The following is a 22,043-nucleotide window of genomic DNA, read 5'->3' as shown; positions in this document are numbered from 1 at the left end:
CCGGATACCCTCTCTGCCTCGGCTGCGCCAAGAAATTTGTCCATAAAAGTTATGAACAGAATCGGTGACAAAGGAAAGCCCGGAGTCCAACCCTCACCGGAAACGAGTCTGACTTACAATGCGGACCAAACTTTGACACTGGTCGCACAGGGACCGAACAGCCCGTATCAGGGGGTTCAGCACCCCATAGTGCCAAAGCACCACCCACAGGACACCCCGAGGGACATGGAGGAACGCCTTTTCCAAGTCGACAAAACACATGTAGACTGGTTGGGCAAACTCCCATGCCCCCTCAAGGGCCCTGCTGAGGGTATAGAGCTGCTCCACTGTTCCACGGCCAGGACGAAAACCACACTTCTCCTCCTGAATCTGAGATTCGACTTCCCGACAGACCCTTCTCTCCAGCACCCCTGAATAGACTTTACCAGGGAGGCTGAGGAGTGTGATCCCCCTGGAGTTGGAACACTCCCTCCGGTCCCTCTTTTTAAAAAGGGAGACATCCACCCCAGTCACCCCAGTCTTTCCCCGATGTCCAGGCTTGTCAAAAAGGACAGCCCCACAACATCCAGAGCCTTTAGGAACTCCGGGCAAATCTCATCTACCCCTGGGGCCTTGCTACCGAGGAGCTTTTTAACCACCTCAGTGACCTCAGCCCCAGAGATGGGAGACCCCACTACAGAGAACCCAGACTCCGCTTCCTCATGGGAATGTGTGTCGATGGAATTAAGGAGGTCTTTGAAGTATTCTCCCCACCGACTCACAACATCCCGAGTCGAGGTCAGCAGCGCCCCATCTCCATTATACACAGTGTTGATGGTGCACTGGTTCCTCCTTCTGAGACGGCGGATGGTGGACCAGAATTTCCTGGAAGCTGTCCGGAAGATGTTCTCCAAGACCTCACCAAACTCTTCCTATGTCCGAGTTTTTGCCTCAGCGACCAGCAAAGCTGCCAGCCAGTACCCATCCCACAGGCCAAAAAGGCCCGATAGGACTCCTTCTTCACCTTAACAGAATCCATCACGACTGGTGTCACCCAAAACAGGTTCGGGGATCGCCGCCACGACAGGCTACAGCTGCGGTCGGCCGCCTCGGCAATGGAGGCGCGGAACATGGGTCACTCGGACACAATGTCCCCCGCCTCCCCCGAGACGTGGGTGAACTTCTGCCGGAGGCAGAGTTGTAAGTCCTTCTGACAGGGGATTTTGCCAGACGTTCCCAGCAGACGCTCACAATACGTTTGGGTCTGCCAGGTCGGACCGGCATCGTCCCCCACCAAACCTCTCAACCTCACATATCAGCTTGGGCTCCTTCCCTACCAGAGAGGTGACATTCCGCGTCCCTAGAGCCAGCTTCTGTAACCGGGGATCAGATCGCCAAGGTCCCTGCCTTCGGCCACCGCCCAGCTCACACTGTACCTGACCCCTATGGCCCCTCCCATAGGTGGTGAGCCCATGGGAAGGGGGACCCACGTTACCCTTTCGGGCTGTGCCCGGACAGGCCCCATGGGTGCAGGCCCAGCCACCAGGCGGTCGCCTTCGAGCCCCATCTCCAGGCCTGGCTCCAGAGGGGGGCCCCGGTGACCCATGTCCGGGCAAGGGAAACTGATCTCCACTGTTATTCATCATAAGGGTTTTTGGAGCCGTGCTTTGTCTGGTACCCCACCTAGGACCTGTTTGCTATGGGTGACCCTACCAGGGGCGTGAAGCCTCACACAACTTAGCTTCTAGGATCATTGGGACCCACAAATCCACCACGATAAGGAGCAGCAATATAACAAAATTTTGAATTACATATACTATGAATTAACAAGCAAGTGGGGTATTAAGTTTAGGAATATGATCTTTACCACTTTTATATGAAGAGTTCCATCACAACATGTTGATGCAAATGTTTTTGTTGTTGTTTTTTAACACTTTTATTAAAGCAACAACTTGATACTAACACAATCATACTGGGAGAACTAAAGAGAAGTTGTGTGCATACAATTTAGTGGCAATATTTCGATATCACAATGTAGCAATTAATTGAGCTGAAGAAAATCGTAATGGAATGTTACTAATGTCAAAATATGACTAGAAAAAGTACTTACTTTTAAATGTATTCCAAGTATTTTTTATTACAACATAATTTAACCTGTAACAGTACTTCAGAGAACCTGACTGTATAATGTTGTATATTTATTGTTTTGGACTGAAAATGATGGCCAATTAAGTGAAATTTGTAAAAATACGTTTAAACTGACGAAAAGCCCCAACCCTCGTTAATTGATGAACATGGAAATGTTTGAATATTGTAATATCCTACTGCAGTAAAGTGAATGGGTTAAATGCTGCAGCAGTTATAAAATGTGAAAGTTTTTTTTTCATTTTCCCCTATACCTATGTATAATGCGCACTATTGACTTTTGACCATTTTTGGGTGGAAAATAAATGTGCATTATTCATGAGAAATTACGGTATTTGTCCAGTTCTCGAATTCTCTTTTTTTGTGTGTGGAGATAACCCACTTTAATATTTAAGCTCATCAAATATATAATTTTTTTTAAGAAGGCACCATGAAGTTCACATCAATCAGGAGCCCCGCTATTTATTTGTTGTTTCTTGTCATTCTTTCTCATATGATGTTTGTTGTCCCCCGTGTGGACCCACTGTCGCCTATTTACAACGATTTGGCCGTGACATTAATAGAAGGAGAATGTCTGTGGTTGATGGTTGCGCCATTTTGGCAGCATGCTTGCAATACCACCGTTTCTGATGAGAGGAATGCCAGCGCTGTTCGACTGTCACGCTCGACAGCCACCGAGTGCTCGTTATGTTTGCCCCTTGATGGGCAGCATTTTTGCAACAGCCCTGTTTTGTCCAGTGGAAATGTAAGCACTGGTGGACTGACTGTGGTGGTGGCCTACAACAGGATGGATAGCTTGGGGATCTGAGAGAGGAGCATCGTCAACGTGAAGCCCGGAGGAGAAATGGCGAGGAGAGAGAGTGAGCGCTTAAGAGTGGGGCGGATCTGGAGTTTTTGGTTGTCCTTAAAGGTGCTATCCATTTTCTGTACCGTTTATCCTCACTATGGTCGCGGGTGTGCTGGAACCTATCCCAGCTATCTTGGAGCGTGAGGTGGGGTACACCCTTAACTGGTAGCCAGCCAATCGCAGGGCACATATCAACAAACATCCATTCACACTCACATTCCCACCTACGGGCAATTTAAACCCTACCATGTACTGTATGTTTTTGGGATGTGGGAGGAAACCAGAGTACCTGGAGAAAACCCACACAGGCACGGGAAGAGTCCACATAGGCTAAGCCGGATTTGAACCTGGGTCCTCAGAACTGTGAGGTGGATGTGCTAACCAGTCGGTCCCAATGATGCCTCATTTATTATTGTTTTTATTAAAATTGGAAAAGATTAGATTCACTGTCTCTGGCTCTGGTAGTGTTTTCAAACAAACCTGCTATTATTATTCACCCAGAAAGTGACAAGAGCCCCATCTATATTGTTTTTTTTCTTTCTTAATATTGTTGCTTTTTTTTAACCTTATTTTTATAGTATTTCCTTTTCATTTATAATGGGTGACATGATAATGGGTAAAAACACTTTGCTAAAAAAGACATTGTCTTACGGTTGTTAGAGCATATCTACTTTTAAATGATATTTCTTGCACTGTATGCTGTTTTGTTTTTATTATCCCTTTGTTTTAAATGTTTGTAAGCTGTTTTTTCTGTTTTTTTAATGCTTTTAACCATGTAAAGCACACTGAGTTACATTGTGTGTGAAATGTGTCAAATACTCCTGTATGTGAAAGAAAATTTCAACAAAAGGATTTGAAGGGGGAAAAAATGAAAAGAAAAAATAAATTAAAAGAAATTTAAAGGTTCCACTTGGATGTTTGGTCCAGCAGAGATTCTGTGTGAGATATTATTCTTCACCTGCTTGAGGATGTTCTGCTCCCTCATCAGCTTCTGCCTCTCACGGTTGGCTTTGGTCATGGTGACGTCCAACACTGGCTGCCCGCTGTTGACGGTGTCTGCCACGAAGAAGACTACGTCCTCTAGCAGCTTGATGGCAAAGCTGTCAAAGGAGAAGGTGAGTGCGTTGACAGAAGATTCCCATGTGACATCCATACGCCAAGAGTCTCACCGGCGGTCGTTCTGGCTGATGAAACCCCGACTGAACTGATCTACCACCGTGCTCAACATGGCGCTTGCATCGTTGGCAAAGTCTAGATCCCGAATCTCCATCACGGGAACCGAGACGATGGCGAAGGCTTCCTTGTCCTCTTTGGTGGGACATGTTCCTAACTGCAAGGAGGACAACATTAACCATCTACATCAGGGATGGGAAAACCTTTGTGTTTAATGACAGTCTTTCATAGACAAATATAGAGGTACAAATCAGAGAAGAAAATATTGCATTTGTTCCCATTTTTTCTTCTACAGGCAAGCATAGAGGTGCAAAACAGAAAAATAATGCAGATTATTGAATTGATTCCCCTGCTTTTTCGTCTCTTGTTTAGTAGGTGAGGTGCAAAACTGTTCAAAACAGCTAATTTTGCTCTTTTTACTATTCTTTGGAAGGCAAATGTGGTGATGCAAACTTGCAAGAATAAAATTAATTTTCTTTTCACGCTTTTTTATGACATTGTTTAGTAGGCAAAGACAGAGACGCAAATCTGAGAAAACTAACAAATAATGTATTGACAACAGACACACACCCCTGGACTCAATTGCTTGATGTGGGGCCACTCCGTAATTTCTATAAACAACTCTCAGTGTAATTGGTGTACCAAGAAATCGTGCATCGACAAAGGTTCTGCGTTGTTTTCGATTGAAATGCGGTATTTTTTAAATGAATTTGTTTGTAATTAATTAATCGTGAATAATGCATTAAAGTCACACCCATAATTTAAAGTCCTCCACCCTCGCTATCTTTTCTCCCTGCAGCCTCAAAATTCTCCCTCGACCCCTCATTCATGTACATATATTCTGTTTTACTTCGAGTAATCTTCATGCCTCTCCTTTCCAACGCTTGTCTCCACCTTTCTATTCATTTCTTTTTTTAAACAGTACTGTTCAGCTGCATGGCCATGCAGAATGGTTGCTCTGTATCCCTTTTGTGCTGGAACAGTTTTGCTGTGCAGCAGGGGAGTTTGAAATACTCCTTCTGCTTATTTTTTTATTTCTTAATTATTCTGACGTTTATTGAAAATGCAGCCGGACAGAAAAGAGTTTTAGGGGAGAGACAGAGGGGACAGAAGAGACAAGGGGAACAGGGGTGAGAAGCACAGCTGAACAATAGTTAGACAGTCCACCTATTTGACCACAAGTATTGTTACCAACAGTCAAATCGTGTTCATAATTGTGGATGAGGTGGGGGGACATGCAAAAACTAACAAATAACAAGAAAAGGGGAGCACAGGACATGATGTGAGAAATAAGCAAGACAGTGCTAGTGATGAGTGGTGCGGTGGAATGCTTTTTATACTGTCTAAACATCTGTAAGAACCTGTGAGTTGATCTATTAATACAACCCGTGTTATTATTAGTGGTTCCAGCACAAGCAATTAAAGACTATAGTGCGTCTATGGAACTTATTAGTGAATGAACACCATATCACATGCATGTTAGTCAACTGGTGTACGGAGTTGCTGAGCTGGGACATTGAGTAAGGGTGGGCCCGGCCCCCTCCATCTGTAAGGGGGGACCAAGCCAGTGAGGCCATCCCGTGGGGGACACAGCCAGGGGGACGCCAACCACTCCCCAGGTTACTAGTCAACCACCCCCCCCCCACGCCTCCACCTTCCTAAATGTTCCTCCACCTGCTCCCTGCTTTCACTACAGATCACAATGTCATCTGCGAACATCATGGTCCATGGGGATTCCTCCACCTTAAACTCCTCTGTCATACCTACAGCACACCTCACCACTGTTCTGCTGCCCTCATACATGTCCTGTACTATTCTAACATACGTCTCTGCCACTCCAGCCTTCCTCATGCAGTACCACAGTTTCTCTTTGGGTACGGTGTCATAGGCTTTCTCTAGCTATACAAAGAATAACTAAGAATGAAATTAATTCTTGCAAATAAAACTTTGTGATATTTCTCTGGCTTCACAACACATTTCCTATCCTGCATCATCTGTCCTTGAACCTTCTCAGCTGTCAATCAAAGAGAGATGGACCAACCATGAGTCTGATGGGTCTCTCCTCATCAACATCGATGGGGACGTTGGTGCTTTGGATCCATGTGTTGGTGCAGAGGTGCCTCAAGCGGACAAACGAATTCCTGGAAGACGCGTTTTAGAGTCTCCTATTAACATTGAAAGTGCTGGTGTTTTACTGTGAAATGCTAGCAGAAAGCAGCCAGTACCGCGGAACGAAGGAATCAGTCTTCTGTAGCGTGGTGGGGTCCAACTCGAAGAGCGAGGCAATGTCGTTGCCATGCGCCATGGCCACCAGCTTGTACTTGATCCTTTCACCATGCGAACGCTTGCTGCTGCGACTGCCTTCCATCTGCATGTAGGTGAAACGTCAGGCTAAGGGTCCTTCAAAAATCCATTCAGTCACCAACTCACCAAGGAGGAAATCTCTGCACTGTCGCCTCGGTAACCGGGATTCTCCTGGAAGAACAAGAGAAAAAATATATTGTTATTCTTTGACATTTTGTTGACTTAAAATCATTTCATCAAATCAAGTATTTATCTCATATACACACACAAACTCACACATACACACTGTATATATGCTGGCACGGTGGACAACTGGTTAGCACACCTGCTTCACAGTTCTGAGGACCGGGGTTCAAATCCCAGCCTCGCCTGTATAGAGTTTGCATGTTCTCCCCGTGCCTGCGTGGGTTTTCTCTGGGTACTCCGGTTTTCTCCCACATCCCAAAAAAATTGATTCTAAATTGCCCGTCGGTGTGAATGTGAGTGCGAATGCTTGCTTGTTTATATGTGCCCTGCGATTGTCTGGTAACCAGTTCATGGTGTACCCCGCTGCCATTCTAGCAGCCCTATTTTTTTTTCCTTTGAAACCAATTGAGAGTTTCCTTGGCAGTATGTTTTGGATCATTATCCTGCTGAAACATCCACCCTTGTTTCATTTTCATCATCCTCGTAGATGGCAGCAGATTTTTGTCAAGAATGTCTCGGTACATTTGCCCATTCAGCCTTCCTTCAATAATATATAGTTTACCAGTACCATTTGCTGAAAAGCAGCCCGGCAACATCATGTTCGCACCTCCGAACTTCACTGTTGGTATGGTGTTTTTTTGGGTGATGTGCAGTGCCATTTCTCCTCCAAATGTGGTGTGCATTATGGCAGTTGTAACCAATGCCATCGTTATGTTTTATAACAATTAGTTTGCGATGGTCTTGAGACAGCTCTCTGCTCTTACCCATCATGAAATGTGTCTTGACTCAAACCTTGGCAATGAGACATTTTTGTAGGCCATCAATTAGGACTGAACCAGCTGATATTAATTTGCACTGACAAGGGGCTGGATAGCTCTTTGATTATTGATAGATTTTAGGTGTTGTCTTGGCTTTCCATGCCTTTTTGCACCTCCCTTTCTTCATGTGTTCAATACTTTTTCCCTGTGTCATTTCACATTTTTACACAAAACTTAATTTCTGAGCGCATTTGTTCTACTTTGTATGTATGGATTACTTGGGGGTGTTTCCAACATCAAGTGAAATTTTCAGGTCAATCGCACTTTGGAAGTATATATAGTGAGACAAAATGGTGACGTGTTAAATACTTAAGTCAGCCGCTGTATAAATATAAACAAATCGGGAGACCAAGATGGCGCCTACCAGTGTGGTCGCCTCGGTAGCGCGCTCTCTAGTATTGTTTTTGTTTTTGTGTTTTTCGTCCGTCTTTGGAGACCTTACACGACTCACTTACACAAGGGGAAACCTGCTAACCATCAAGGAGACTACTCCGGACTTTCTGTCACCAACTTTCGCAAATCCGCTCAGTTTTTTCCCCCGAGTTACTCACCGGAGCGGCGTCATTTTCAATGGGAGAGAGGTCTGGACTGCAGGCAGGCCAGTCTCGTACCCACACTCTTTTACTACCAAGCCACGCTGTTGTAACATGTGCAGAGTGTGGTTTGGCATTGTTTTACTGAAATAAGCAGGACCGTCCATGAAAAAGACGTTGCTTGGATGGCAGCATATGTTTCTCCAAAACCTGTATGTACCTTTCAGCATTAATGGTGCCTTCAGAGATGTGTAAGTTACCCATGCCATTGGCACTAACACAGACCCATACCATCACAGCTGCTGGCTTTTGAACTTTGCGTCCATAACAGGTGGTTCTTTTCCTCTTTGGCTCGGAGGACACGACGTGCACAATTTCCAAAAACAATTTGAAATGTGGACATGTCGGACCACAGAATACTTCCACTTTGCATCAGTCCATCTTAGATGAGTTCGGCCCCAGAGAAGACGGCGGCGTTTCTGGGTGTTGTTGATAAATGGCTTTTGCTTTGCATAGTAGAGTTTCAAGTTGCACTTACGGATGTAGCCCCTAACTGTATTTACTGACATTGGTTTTCTGAAGTGTTCCTGAGCCCATGTGGTGATATCCTTTACACATTGATGTCGTTTTTTGATGCAGTGCCGCCAGAGGGATCGAAGGTCACGGGCATTCAATGTTGGTTTTGTTGACTGTAGATGATGAAATCCCTAAATTCCTTGCAATTGTAGGTTGAGGAACATTGTCCTTAAACTGTTAGACTATTTTCTTACGCACTTGTTCACAAAGAGGTGAACCTCGCCACATCTTTGCTTGTGAATGACTGAGCAATTCAGGGAAGCTCCTTTTATACCCCATCATGGCACACACCTGTTCCCAATTAGCCTGTTCAACTGTGGGATGTTCCAAATAGGTGTTTGATGAGCATTCCTCAGCTTTCTCAGTCTTTTTTGCCACCTGTCCCAGCTTTTTTGGAACGTGTTGCAAATAGGTTTACATCACAAAGTTTTGCTTTACAAAGAGGAATCAGACAAGGATATCCACTCTCACCAATGCTATTTGCAATATTCATCGAACCTCTTGCTGCTGCTATACGTCAGAATGCTAATATTAAAGGTATCTGCTCGCCAGTGACAGAAAACAAAATCAATCTGTATGCTGATGATATTATTCTTTATTGACAGGAACCCAAGTCTTCAGGAAGTCTTCAATCTCATTAAAACATTTTCACAAATATCAGATTACTCTATCAACTGGACAAAATCAACAATACTACCAATAACAGCAAACTCGTGGAATCCTGCAGATCAAATTCCAGATTACCCCATTCCTATCGGAAACATTAAGTATTCATGTACTAATATTTCGCCAAAACTCACAGAGCTAAGCAATCTAAATTACACACCACTTCTAGAAAAAATCTCATCTGATTTGAACCGCTGGAATAACTCGCCTATATAATTACTGTGAAGAATAGCTACAATAAAAATTCAAACCTTACCTCAAATAAATTATTTATTTTCAATGATCCCATTTAAACCCACATTTAAATGGTTTCAAACCTTAGATTCTGTTGTAATAAATGTTTATTCAAAAACGAACAAAAATATAATTAGTCTATCCACTCTTCAGAAAAGTAAACAGGAGGGAGGCCTAAATGCTTCCAACGTTAAACACTATTATTTAGCTAACCAATTACACTACCTCATCAAATGGTTGCACCACAATCAGGAGTATGATTCTTAGCTAGAATTGGAACAAATAGACTGCAACAACATGAAACTTCTATTTATTTCCACGCCTTAAATGCCATAAATGCTTCAAGAACCCAATAATCGCATCCACCTTAACGGCTTGATGAAAAAGTTTAGAACCTGCAGGATCTCAATTAGCTCCCAGTATGCTCTCCCCAATCTGGCACAATCCAGACTTCGAAATTAACAATATACCCCTTTATTTTAGGAGATGGGAACAAAATGGAATTGACCAAGTACAACTATTTAACGATAATATTTTAAGGACACGTGATGAACTTTTCCAAGAATTCCAAATAACAGGCGGAAACTTTCCTCAATACAATAAATTAAAAGCAGCAATATTAACTAAATAAAAAATACCAACACTCCAGAGCACCTATGAACCGCCGGAGTTTGTTAAGCAAGAAAAATTTGCATGCTATATGGGAATGCACACCAATTCAATGCTTTTGATCTTCGGTTACGCAGAAACTGTCTATTATTTGGAACTGCAGAATTCCACTTTCTCCAAGATTGTGCATACTTGGCGACTTAAACACAATCGACCTTCCGAATAAATATTTACTATCATTACTCGTCGTGTTAGCTACTGCTAAGAAAACAACTCTGTTAAACTGGAAAAACAAACAAGCTATTCACACAAATCACTGGCTAAAACTCATCACAGAATATATTGTGGAACGAAAAAATGTATACGTAGATAGTTGGTCACCCTTCCTCAACATGCTAAATCTGGATTCTTGATTCCTTTGCCTGAGTAGTGTGCCTTCTGACAATAACAAGACTATTTTGTAAGTATAAAAGTAAACCTATGACTTCTGTATTCTTTGCTATTGAGGTTGGTGTTGTTTTATTATTATTCTATTTGTTATTCGCTTTATTTATTCTAATTAATTTATGTACTTGTGTTTTTTTTCTCACACTTTAGACCTATTTGCATGGTGAAAGGACACATGCATGGAGTGGGGATCTTCTCTTCTTAACCCTGTGTTTGTGGTTCCAGCATCTGTGCGAGTGGGACTTTCTTTACTGCTTCACGATCTCGGGAAAATGTCTTGCGAACCAAGAGGGGAAAAAAAAGGGAAAAACTCACATCGCACTTCCTTCCCAAAGGGGCTTTGTCCGTAAACTGCCCCACACCCAAAAGGGTGGCAGGTGCTTCCTGCGGTAGACGCTTGGCGGCGCGGCGGTGAAGTTCGGTACGCCTCGCCCACCTCGTGGTGAGAGGTAGGGCTCCCGGGCTGAGCCAGATCTTCGGCGTGCAAGAAGCAAAGAGAGCGAGAGCGCAGGAGAAAGGAGCTTCGGCCTTTTATGCGCCGCAGAGAGAGAAGCCACCCCCTTTGACCAAACAGAAAGCAGACCGCGCCTCTAGAATCGCATTTAATTTTAGGCTGATTTTTGGCTTAAAACCAGTGGAATAAAATTACATTCATTCCCAACAATGTCATACGTGCACTGTTTAATCTATGCAATCAGTGTTTCAACCTTACATGGTGGCTAATAACATTTACTGTTTGTTTGTATAACATTTCTGTGTTTGTTTTGAGATCAACACAAGCATATTCAGTTGGCAAAAAATTTAACCAGCAGACATTCAAATTCGGATAAATACAATCACTTATGACATTGGTGTGGTGGTAGAGACTGGGGGCATTCATACAATGTTCTTAAAATATTAAAGCAGACAAATTCGGTGAGAACATGTTGCAGGATCTTTCAATAGCCAGTCGGTGTCGCTAGTGCTACACCAGACCAGAAGGGCCAAATTGTTCTGCAGAGAAAAGTCTTTGTTGGTGAGCCTTGTCAGACCGGCCGGGGGTGAAAGTTAATTAACTTAGCGTCCGAGTGAGAAACCAATGTCCTGTGCCTCTCCTTTTATGATGAGATTCTTCAGACTGGCTCAGGCTTCCCTTAGATGTCTGTACATACAGACGGGTCCAGCAGGGCGGCAGAGGCAAGTATGCAGGACAGTCAGAGATTGGGTTCCTGGGTGCCATTTGTTACGTCAGGGCATACTCATTACAGAGTATATACAGTATATATACAGTAAATACTGTTTTATAATAAAATTTAAAACTATATTTATTATCTTATTTGAACTTATGGCTAGAAAGCAAAGCATGATAGTCTCTGTCGGGTGCATGGGTGCAGTGAGTGAATGGGAAGACTGCCAAGAGCCTCTCACAATATCCACTCTCCTTTATTCTCGCCCGTTTCCTCTCTTCTTGGCAATCACTCCTGTATATTTTAATTTGAAAATAATACTTTATTTAGTTCTTTATGATCACATTTCTTTTATTTGAATTATTGTCTTTTATGTACACTTTGTTACAGCTGTGGTTGCTGTTAAAGTGCTATAAAAATAAAGTTGAGTTGAGATAAGCTTTATTCAAATATGACTTTCTACTATTCTATCTGTTTACAGTCGTGTGGCCGATAAGAGAAGAGATGATTGTCACTTGTTTTTTTGTGACACAGTTTGGGATCTTGCATGTGGGAAAATTATTTGTGGTTGCTGCTGTTTACAGTTTCAATCATGTAAAAAGTGTATAGGGTTGTTGATTTTGTGTTTTGTATATTCAAAATAAAACATGTTACAATGCTTTAGGTGTGTGTAATTGATTACCTTCTTTTAGCAAGATGGTGATAATACTTATAATCGTGATGATTCAGGTAATGATAGTCCTCAAATGAGTACTGTGGACTCTCACCAAATTGCAATAGCAACATCTTTGCAAATAAAAAAAAGACATGACTTCCTAATCATTGATTGTGTGCGGTTGCTATGGTTTTACCTCCGCTGCCAGATAATTTCCAGTGGCAAGGTGCTTGAAGCGGTACAAGCTGTTCCAGTGTCCCGCCCCTCCACGGCATGGGTCATGATGGACAACCTGGAGAAGCAATCGGCACACAGGAAGAGGAAATAACTCTCACCTGTGACAGGATCACAGTGGTACTACAAGACTTAACGAGTTACCAGAAAGTACTTTTTAAACAAAGCGAATTTTCCTACCTCAACTTCCCACAGAGCGTTGGAGCTGGTAGCCGATGTGGCCGACTGTCTCAACGTCGTGCGCAGGAAAACGTGAAGTTTGCTCTTGTACTCGTCGCACGTCAGAAATTTTTCCTGCTCAGCGTGAAACAAACGCACCACATCGCCCTGGGAGACACAAGGGTGTACTGTGAAAATTCTCGGTAGCTTTGTCCACATCCACTTTGCATAATGCTGATATCTGAATTTAGGTAAGAAAGAAACCTTTCGCTGCGACCCACCCAACCTTAGTTACTGATGATAAACCTGACGACCGTTCAACGTGATGCTGTCTGCACTACCTTTAAAAATAACATCCAATGATTGTCCAAAGTCTTTTTCAAGACAGAAGCAGGTAGAATGCCTATCTATCAAAGTCAGACAAAGAAAACATATAAAGATGCTACGCTAACATAGCAAACACATCACAGAGGAAAAGTGAAAAAGCAACACTGCTATGCTACATTTACACTATGTTCCAGGCAGGCACGGCAGCCACGTTTACCTGGAACATAGTACATTGAAGGATTTTAGCCATTTTTCTTTCTTGCAGAATTTTTTCACGGACCATCACAGCATCCGTGACAGTCAGTAGGAGGAACAGGCTGCTGAGTACTAGCGCACACTGCGGTCCAGCCCGCGATCAACCAACATGCCAACATTCCATTTTGCCCCATCATGTTCTGACGGGGTCCCTCTCATTTCGGGACACACCATGATTGAAGGTGCAAAACAGCTACCATACATTCTACTTTGCCGTGAAAACTGACTAAATGTGGCAGAACATGACATAACTTGAAAGAACGATGAGATTCCCGGGAAATACTGTACCCTACCGTATTTTCACGACAATAAGGCGCACTTGAAAGTCTTACATTTTCTCCAAAATGGATGGCGCGCCTAATGTGTGCACCGAGTTTCAAAATCTGTAAATGTTGTTGTGTGACTTTAATGAGCGCTCCGCTTGACTGACTGGGAGCATTTCCTGCCGACACGCTGCTTATATAGAGGAAGGCGGAGGTGACTGAGCACAGCATGCGGACGTAAAGGGGGAAGGGTGTGCGTGACAGAGGATGCTAAAGACACGCCCCCTGTAGGTATATAGTTCCGGTATGTGCATCGGTTTGGCTAAGGACCCCCGAAAATGGGCCAGGAGAAGCGTCTCTAGAGTCACCATTCGACTGCATTCGAGTGCAATAACTCGGAGCTTGCCATCATTACGGGAGGCTTGACGAACTGCTGGACATCCGTGTAAACAGGGAGTTTAAAGTGAAGTTGTGAGTGGCGTGGGAGCCATGGATGACAGATGGCGAACGCAGCTTTACTAAGGCTAGGAGGCAGCGCCGGGCGAGTTACGGCACAATTTGTGAATGGATTGTGGCTGCTTGGGCTAACGTGTCTGCTTGCACTGTCGTTCAAGCTTTCGTAAAAGCCGGCATCATTTCTGAGGAGCCGCACGGCAACGAGACTGACTCCAATAATGATGAGAGGGAACCTGGCGTGTTTGATTGAGAACTTGCCCAGGTGTTCATTTCGGATACAGACAATGAGGACTTTGATGGATTTGTGGATGAGGATTGATAAAAAAATAACGTGAGTACATTGTTAAATACTTCAATAAAGTACAACCAAACTCAGTTTTGCTCCCGCTGCCTTTTTAAAAACATTGTTTTAGCGTACATGCATGCGACCGTATGTTTTAAGCTAGCGTATGTTTTACCATGCCTGTGCCCAATAATACGGTCCGCCTTATGTATGTGTTAAATACAGAAATAGACCCCGTAACTGAGACTGCGTCTTTTAATACGGTGCGCCTTATGGTCGTGAAAATACGGTACTTATGCTTCCTGTCCCACTATGGACTGTCTTGTTACGCCCTATTATGTAGTGTCCCGTTTTGCTGCACTCAGCCAGTTTACTACAGCCAGCTAAGTTTCAAATCCACACTTCGACTGTCGTAGCAGATTTTTGGGACAGTTGAAAAAATCTAACAAGGCAACCACGACAATCACGGCCTGTTACATTTGCCTATCCCATTGTCACGTCCATCTCATTTTGTCCACGGTGGCCTGAAACATGATTGTTGTTGCTCCTCAGAACATAATGTAAATATAGAATGAGCGCTCAATTGACTATTACAATCAGTCAAAAAGAAAAAGTAATAGACCCATACAACTGCTGGAGTACTATGCGAGCTTTGTTAGTTTAGCTGACTAAGCCCTCACATCAATTGCATAACAACTTAACAACTTAACATTGATTTGGATCTTGTGTGACTGCTGTGGTGTATTTGAGCCCATCTGTTTATAATGTTTGACAATACAGAACACTAAGTGAACATTTCGGTATGTTACTAAAATTTTCAAAGTAGTTTATAAGAATTGGATAAGGATTAAGGATTTTATGACACTTTTTATGTCGACAATTTGTGCCAAACTTGTGACCGTAACCTTGATTCTTTGGTAGAGAAATGACTGGATGTTAGTCTTACTCGTTGAAAATTAGATGTTTAAACAGTGCCCGATGACAGCTGGGATAGGCTCCAGCACGCCCGCGACCCTAGTGAGGAGAAGCGGCTCAGAAAATGGATGGATGTTTAAACACGCCATTTTCAGATTTTTTCAATGGCGTCCACTCGAGCCATCTCAATTTTAAGGGTCAAACTGAGAGCAATTGCATTGCCAGAATCACTCCAAACTCGAAGCCAAAATCGAGGAACATTTTAGAACCAAGAAAATCTCAAAAATGAGATGGTAAAATAATTTTCCAACGTCATCATCTGAAAAAGAACAAGTACAACACAGTTTTGGTGGACTTCTGCTAATTTCACGCATTGTCTTTCCGGCACAGCGAAATGGAAAGAAAACGGCAACCATTTTTCTGGATTTAGTAAAATAACTAGAACATGTAGACTGCCACCTTCACTTATCTCACTAGCCACTGTCAGATTTTACTGCCATATGCTTGTCACTTGGGATGAAAAGGTAGTGTTGTTTGTTAACTATCCTAATCATTGTAAAATAAAAAGGAATAGGCCTTTTCAAACACTGCAACCGGGAGCACTGAGCTAGCCTCATTAGTTTAACTGGCTAAGGCCTCACTTTAGTAGCATAACATTACAGTTTTTGATAGCATAGCATTATTTTACAAAGGATAAAATATATTGGTTACCTTGGAGCAGACAAATAGATTCAAATGCTGAGGATCGCATAGGTTTATGCAGAGCCAGCATAAACTGGCTTAGTTTTAAGTTTTTAAAACTGAAAAAAAATAAAAACACATTTACCATAATTACTTTTTAAAAGAGCAAACTAAATACAAAATGTAAAAAGTCCGAAAACATATCATTGAATTTAACTGAGTGCTGCCAGGAACGTGCTTGACCGGAATGCTGCGCTCTTACTGACCTGTCTACATGTGAGGGGTGTGGCTTTGTGAAAAGTAAACTGTGATTGATGTGACTCACGCCTTTAAGCACTTCGTCCCTGTGGTCACTGAACATCATGAATAAGTTGATCTTCCAGCTGGTGTTGCAGTTGACAGAGTTGACCTACAGGAGGCATGCAGACACACGTACACACGGACGCACACACACATACACACGTACACACAGTCAGAGGAGGCACCGTGTGTCCGTTAAGGGTGACTCGGGTGAAGTGGAGCTCACACCTCCTTACAGCCCGTGTGGTCGCTCAGCTCGTAGTTTGACGCGTGAAGTGGCTGGCCCGCGTTGACCGGGTTCAAGATCACTTTGTCTCCCACCACGACCTTGAGGTACCAAAATATGCAGGTACATCTCAATAAATTAGAAAAGTGTCAAAAGCTTCATTTAGTAATTCAATTCAAAATTCATATTATAGAAATGTTCTACACACAGAGTGAAATATTTCACGAAGTTTAATATGTATAATTTTGATGATTATAGCTTACAGCAAATGAAAACCAAAAATTCATCATCTCTAGAAACTACAATATTACAAAATAATCAAGAAACAAAGTAAAAGATTTTTTTTTATGTAGAAATTAAGCAGGAATTTGCACTCTAAAATTTATTTTTTCAAATGTTTAATGAATCTATATAATGTACAGGTAGGAATACTCAAATAAATAAAGTTTTCCACCATATCCTTATTTATTGCGATGTACTGTACCTGTATTACTAACCCAAATTCCAATGAAATTGGAACATTGTGTAAAATGTAAATGAAAACAGAATACAATGATTTGCAAATCCTTTTCAACCTTTAATCAACTGAATACACTACAAAGACAAGCTATTTAATGTTCAAACAAATGCACATTATTGTTTTTTGCAAACATTCACTCATTTTGAATTAGATGCCTGCAACATGTTCCCAAAAACCTGGGATGGGGGCAACAAAGAACGAGGAAAGTTGAGCAATCCTGGAAAAAAAACCTGTGTGGAACATTCCACAGGAGAACAGGTTAATTGGAAACAGGTGAGTGTCATCAATGACTACAAAATGAGCATGCCCGAAAGGCTCAGACGTTCACAAGCAAGAATGGGGCAAGGTTCACCACATTGTGAACAATTGCGTGTGTAAATAGTCCAACAGTTTAAACAATGTTTCTCAATGTACAATTGCAAGGAATTTAGGGATTTCATCATCTAGAATAGATAATATCATCAAAAGATTCAGAGAATCTGGAGAAATCTCTGCTCATAAGCAGCAAGGCCGAAAACCAACATTGACTGCCCCTGACCCCTCTATCCCTTACTGCATTAAAAACCGGCATCGTGTCAAGGATATTGCCACGTGAGCTCAGGAACACTTCAGAAAACCGTCGTGAACACAGTTTCTCGCCACATCTACAAATGCGAACTAAAAATCGAAAGCCATACAGTATATCAATCAACAACACCCATAAACACTGCCGGCTTCTCTGGGCCCATGTGCTGTGGTCTGACAAGGAAATAATGCAATCTCTCGCATTGTTACAGCATGCACCCACTCAATCCCATGCACCTTTAACGACCCTGCAGAGGGTGAATAGCTGGTCCACTGTTCCAGGACCAGGACGAAAACCACATTGCTCCTCCTGAATCTGAGATTCGACCTCCCAACGGACTCTCCTCTCCTGCACCCCTGAATAGACCTTACCAGGGAGGCTGAGGAGTATGATCCCCCTGTAGTTCGAACACACCATCTGGCCCCCCTTCTTAAAAAGGGGGTTCACCACCCCACTCTGTCAATCCAGAGGCACTGTCCCCGATGTCCACGTGATGCTGCATAGGCGTCTCAACAAGGACAGCCTTATAACGTCCAGAGCCTTTAGGAACTCCGGACGAATCTCATCCACCCCCGGGGCCTTGCCACCGAGGAGATTTTTAAACATATCGGTGATCTCAACCCCAGAGATAGGAGAACCCGCCTCAGAGACCCCAGATTCTGCTTCCTCACGGGAAGACGTGTCGGTGGAATTGAGGAGGTCTTCGAAGTATTCTCCCCACCGGCTCACGACATCCCGAGTCGAGGTCAGCAGCGTCCTATCTTCACTATACACAGTGTTGATGCTGCACTGCTTCCCCCTCCTGACACGCCGGATGCTGCACCAGAATTTCCTCAAAGCTGTCCAGAAATCATTCTCCATGGCCTCACCGAACTCCTCCCATGTCCAAGTTTTTGCCTCAGCGACCACCAAAGCTGCATTCTGCTTGGCCAGCGGGTACCCATCAGCTACCTCAGGAGTCCCAGAGAGAGAGAGAGAGAGAGAGAGAGAGAGAGAGCGTGCGAGAGAGAGAGAGAGAGAGAAAGAGAGATTCGGAGCCGCTCACAGATGACTGAGCTTCTCAGCCTATCTCTAAGGGAGAGTCCAGTCACCTTGCGAAGGAAACTCATTTCGACCACTTGTATCTGCGTTCTTTTACTTTCAGTCACAATCAACTCCTCGTGACCATAGGTGAGGGTAAGAACATTGATTGACTGGTAAATCGAGAGCTTTCTTTTCTCCACTCTAACAGACCAATACAGAGTCTCACTGTCGGTGCTGCACCGATCCACCGGTTGATCGCCGTGTCTTGGTGTTTTGTATTTTAAAGATGGCGCTATTGAGGAACCAAGGAGAACGCTGAGTACGTCATCTCAGCATGTGACTAAAACGGACCAATCACGAGAGATGACCTCCGCGGCATTCTGCGTGCAGCGACAATTTGTGTCTTGTGCGTGTCACGTGATGCAATGCAGGCGCTGTCACCCGCGCGATCGCGGGAGTGTAAAGAGCCCTTAAGGCAACACTTAAAATCTATCATTAATCAAACAGCAATCCAGCCCCTTGTTCGTGCAAATGAATATTAGCTGGTTCAGTCCTAATTGATGACCTACAAAAAGGTCTCATTGCCAAGGTGTGAGTCAAGACACATCTCATGATGGGTAAGACCAAAGAGTTTTCTCAAGACCATCGCAAAGTAATTGTTGCAAAACATAACGATGGCATTGGTTACAGGAGCATATCTAAGCTTCTGAATGTTCAAGTGAGCACGGTTGGGGCCATAATACATACGTGGAAAGCCAATCATACCACCATGAATTTGCCACAATCAGGTGCTCCTCGCAAGCTTTCTGACAGTGGAGTGCAAAAATAATCAGAACAGTTGTCCAAGAGCCAACGACCACCTGGAATTAGCAGGTACTGTTGTCACAAGGAAAACAGTGAGCAATGCACTCCGCCGCCATGGCCAGTATGCACGCTCACCTTGCAAGACCCCATTGCTGGAGGAAAAAAAAGGATGTCAAAGCTTGTTTAAAGTTTGCCGACCAACATTTGGACAAGCCAGTTAAATACTGGGATAATACAGTCTGGTCTGATGAGAGCAAAATTGAACTCTTTGGAGTTGCACAACACCTTTGGAGGGGAAATGGCACTGCACATCACCCTAAAAACACCATTCCAGTTCGGAGGTGGGAACATGATGCTGTGGGGCTGCTTTTCAGCAAATGGCACTGGTAAACTTCACATTATTGAAGGAAGGATGAAAAAAAAATGTGCTGCCATCTACGAGGATGATGAAAATGAAACGTGGGTGGACATTTCAGCAGGATAATGATCCAAAACATACTGCCAAGGAAACTCTCAAAAAAATCTATGGAAAGAACTGAAACTCAAGGTCCATAAAAGAAGCACCCGGAACCTTCAAGATTTGAAGACTGTTTGTGTGGAGGAATGGGCCAAAATCACACCAAAGCAATCCATGCGACAAGTTTCTCCATACAGGAGGCGTCTTTAACCTGTCATTGCAAACAAAAGCTTTTGTCTTATTAAATAAATACAAGTTGGCGTGTTCAATACTTTTTCCCTGTTTCATTTTAAATTATAACACACAACTTTATTTCTGAGCTTATTTGTTTTACTTTCTTTGTATGTATGGGTTACTTGGGTTGTTCCCAACATCTGGTGTAATTTTCATGTCAATAGCACCTTTGGAAATATATGTAGTGAGAAAAATGGTGACTTGTTAAATACTTTTAGCGGCTGAAATAAGTATTTAACACGTCACCATTTTTCTCATTAAATACATTTCCCAAGGTGCTATTGACATGAACATTTCACCAGATGTTGGGATGTTAGAAATGGAAGAACTGTTCCCACAAAGTTGGGAGCATGGAATTGTCCACAATATTGGCTCTTTAGTTCCAGTGGAAGGAACTCGGAAGGATTCAGCATACCAACAGCTTTTGTACAATTAATTGCTCCCAACTTTGTGGGAACAGTATGGGGATGGCCACATCCTGTTCCAACATGACTGTGCACCAATGTTGGAACCCAGGGCGGTCCACTGGCCCAACCTAGGCCCGAAAACTGGCCATCCGTCCATAAAGACATGGATGAGATGAGAGAATTTGGTATGGATGAACTTGACTGACCTTAGAGGTGGGCAGATTAGCCAAATATCACACTCAAGTAAGGGAACTGATACTTAAGAATAACATGACTCCAGTAAAAGTAAAAAGTAAGACTCTTACTTGAGTAAGCGTAAGAAAGTGCTCAGTGAACTAATCAAGAGTTACTGTTGAGTAATTTATAATTGTTTTTTTCAATCAGTTAAATTAAACCTGTTCGCTCACCAGACTAATTGATTTTGTGTGTGCGCCCCCCAGGATTTTAATGCATTACACACACCCATCCTACCACATACACCCATCGCTGGGTGGGGGCAGTTAGGCAGCAGTGCCTGGCACCTCTGCCTGCCCCCCCAGGCTCACTGGCCTCTCCAGATTTTAATGCACCACACCACTTGGGGGGGCACTGATACACAGGGTAGAGCCAATGACTGCCAGTCGGGGACCTGGCAGTCATAGTAACGGGGGAGGTGGGTTTTCACGAGCCTCATGGCGGTGCTCCTGAGGCCGGGCCCCTTAGGCTGGATGGCTGCTTGGCATGGGGGCTCCCCTCTCGTGCCAGGCAGCTGCTCCCTGGGTTCCCCCACCTTATTGTTCCCTTGTCGGGCACCCCTATCCACCGTCCTTTCCATCAAACAATGGACACCGTCTCGCCCATGGGCTGGGCGGGGACTGGCTGCATTGTGGGCCCTGCGGGTTGGGGGCGGGGCGTTTTGCTCTCCTGGGGGGAGTGCGTGGGGCGGTGGGGGTTGGCTGGGGCGGTCCCTGCGGCTTCCTCCGGATAGCCAGTTTTCGGGCCTAGGTGGGGCCAGTGGACCGCCTTGGGTCCCTCGGTGTAGGATGTTTCCCGTCCACCGGGCTCCTCTCAGGTGGACTCCTAGGCCCGACCCCGCCTCTCGATTGATTGGGTGTGGTCCTCAGTATCCGCGTTGCAAGCACAGCAATTACAGGACACTTCTGTCAGTCATTGTGCATGCGAAACTGTGTCAATTTACTTGCATGTGTCCGCAGATACACACCCTTGGGACTTATTCGCTAGGTGTGGGGCCACTCACTTATTGGGACAAATAACTTATGAATATGCAAATTGATTGGGTATCCACACACTCACTCACACACTGGTCCTATACACGTTTATAATTTACATAGCCACTCCCACCACACTTCAGTTGTACCCACCACACTTCAGTTGTACAGCCGGGTTCACGACCCTTGTCCTGCATGCTTTCCCTCCAGTCCTATCCAATCCTGTCCTATCTTGTCCTGTCCTTCCCTCACAGGGTGTAGCACTACTACCCCATACAACACTCATATCTAATGTGTAATTTTACTAGGTATAGAATGATTTACTTTCCTCATCTTGTTAAGAGTTAGTGCTTTATTTTTTGTTGCCTTCTTTCTCACTCCCCTCTTG

At 43.8% G+C, this 22,043-nt stretch overlaps 1 protein-coding gene across 1 annotated transcript in view; it reads right to left on the bottom strand.

Annotated features, from left to right (window-relative positions):
- The window catches only part of itpr3 (inositol 1,4,5-trisphosphate receptor, type 3), a 243,398-nt gene that overhangs the window by 166,540 nt on the left and 54,815 nt on the right, over nucleotides 1-22,043 (bottom strand). The window contains exons 6-14 of the mRNA XM_061748450.1: nucleotides 16,440-16,538; nucleotides 16,237-16,320; nucleotides 12,753-12,899; nucleotides 12,535-12,630; nucleotides 6,575-6,619; nucleotides 6,370-6,512; nucleotides 6,186-6,285; nucleotides 4,141-4,301; nucleotides 3,930-4,071 (exon numbers count right to left, since the gene is read on the bottom strand). Coding sequence (XP_061604434.1) covers nucleotides 3,930-4,071; nucleotides 4,141-4,301; nucleotides 6,186-6,285; nucleotides 6,370-6,512; nucleotides 6,575-6,619; nucleotides 12,535-12,630; nucleotides 12,753-12,899; nucleotides 16,237-16,320; nucleotides 16,440-16,538 — 1,017 coding nt within the window. The remainder of the gene's footprint in view (nucleotides 1-3,929; nucleotides 4,072-4,140; nucleotides 4,302-6,185; nucleotides 6,286-6,369; nucleotides 6,513-6,574; nucleotides 6,620-12,534; nucleotides 12,631-12,752; nucleotides 12,900-16,236; nucleotides 16,321-16,439; nucleotides 16,539-22,043) is intronic.

This window comes from Phyllopteryx taeniolatus, chromosome 1 (assembly GCF_024500385.1).
Source record: "Phyllopteryx taeniolatus isolate TA_2022b chromosome 1, UOR_Ptae_1.2, whole genome shotgun sequence".
Lineage (NCBI taxonomy): Eukaryota > Metazoa > Chordata > Actinopteri > Syngnathiformes > Syngnathidae > Phyllopteryx > Phyllopteryx taeniolatus.
Note: the sequence above shows the minus strand (reverse complement) of the source record. Positions and strands in the feature narration are given on the sequence as shown.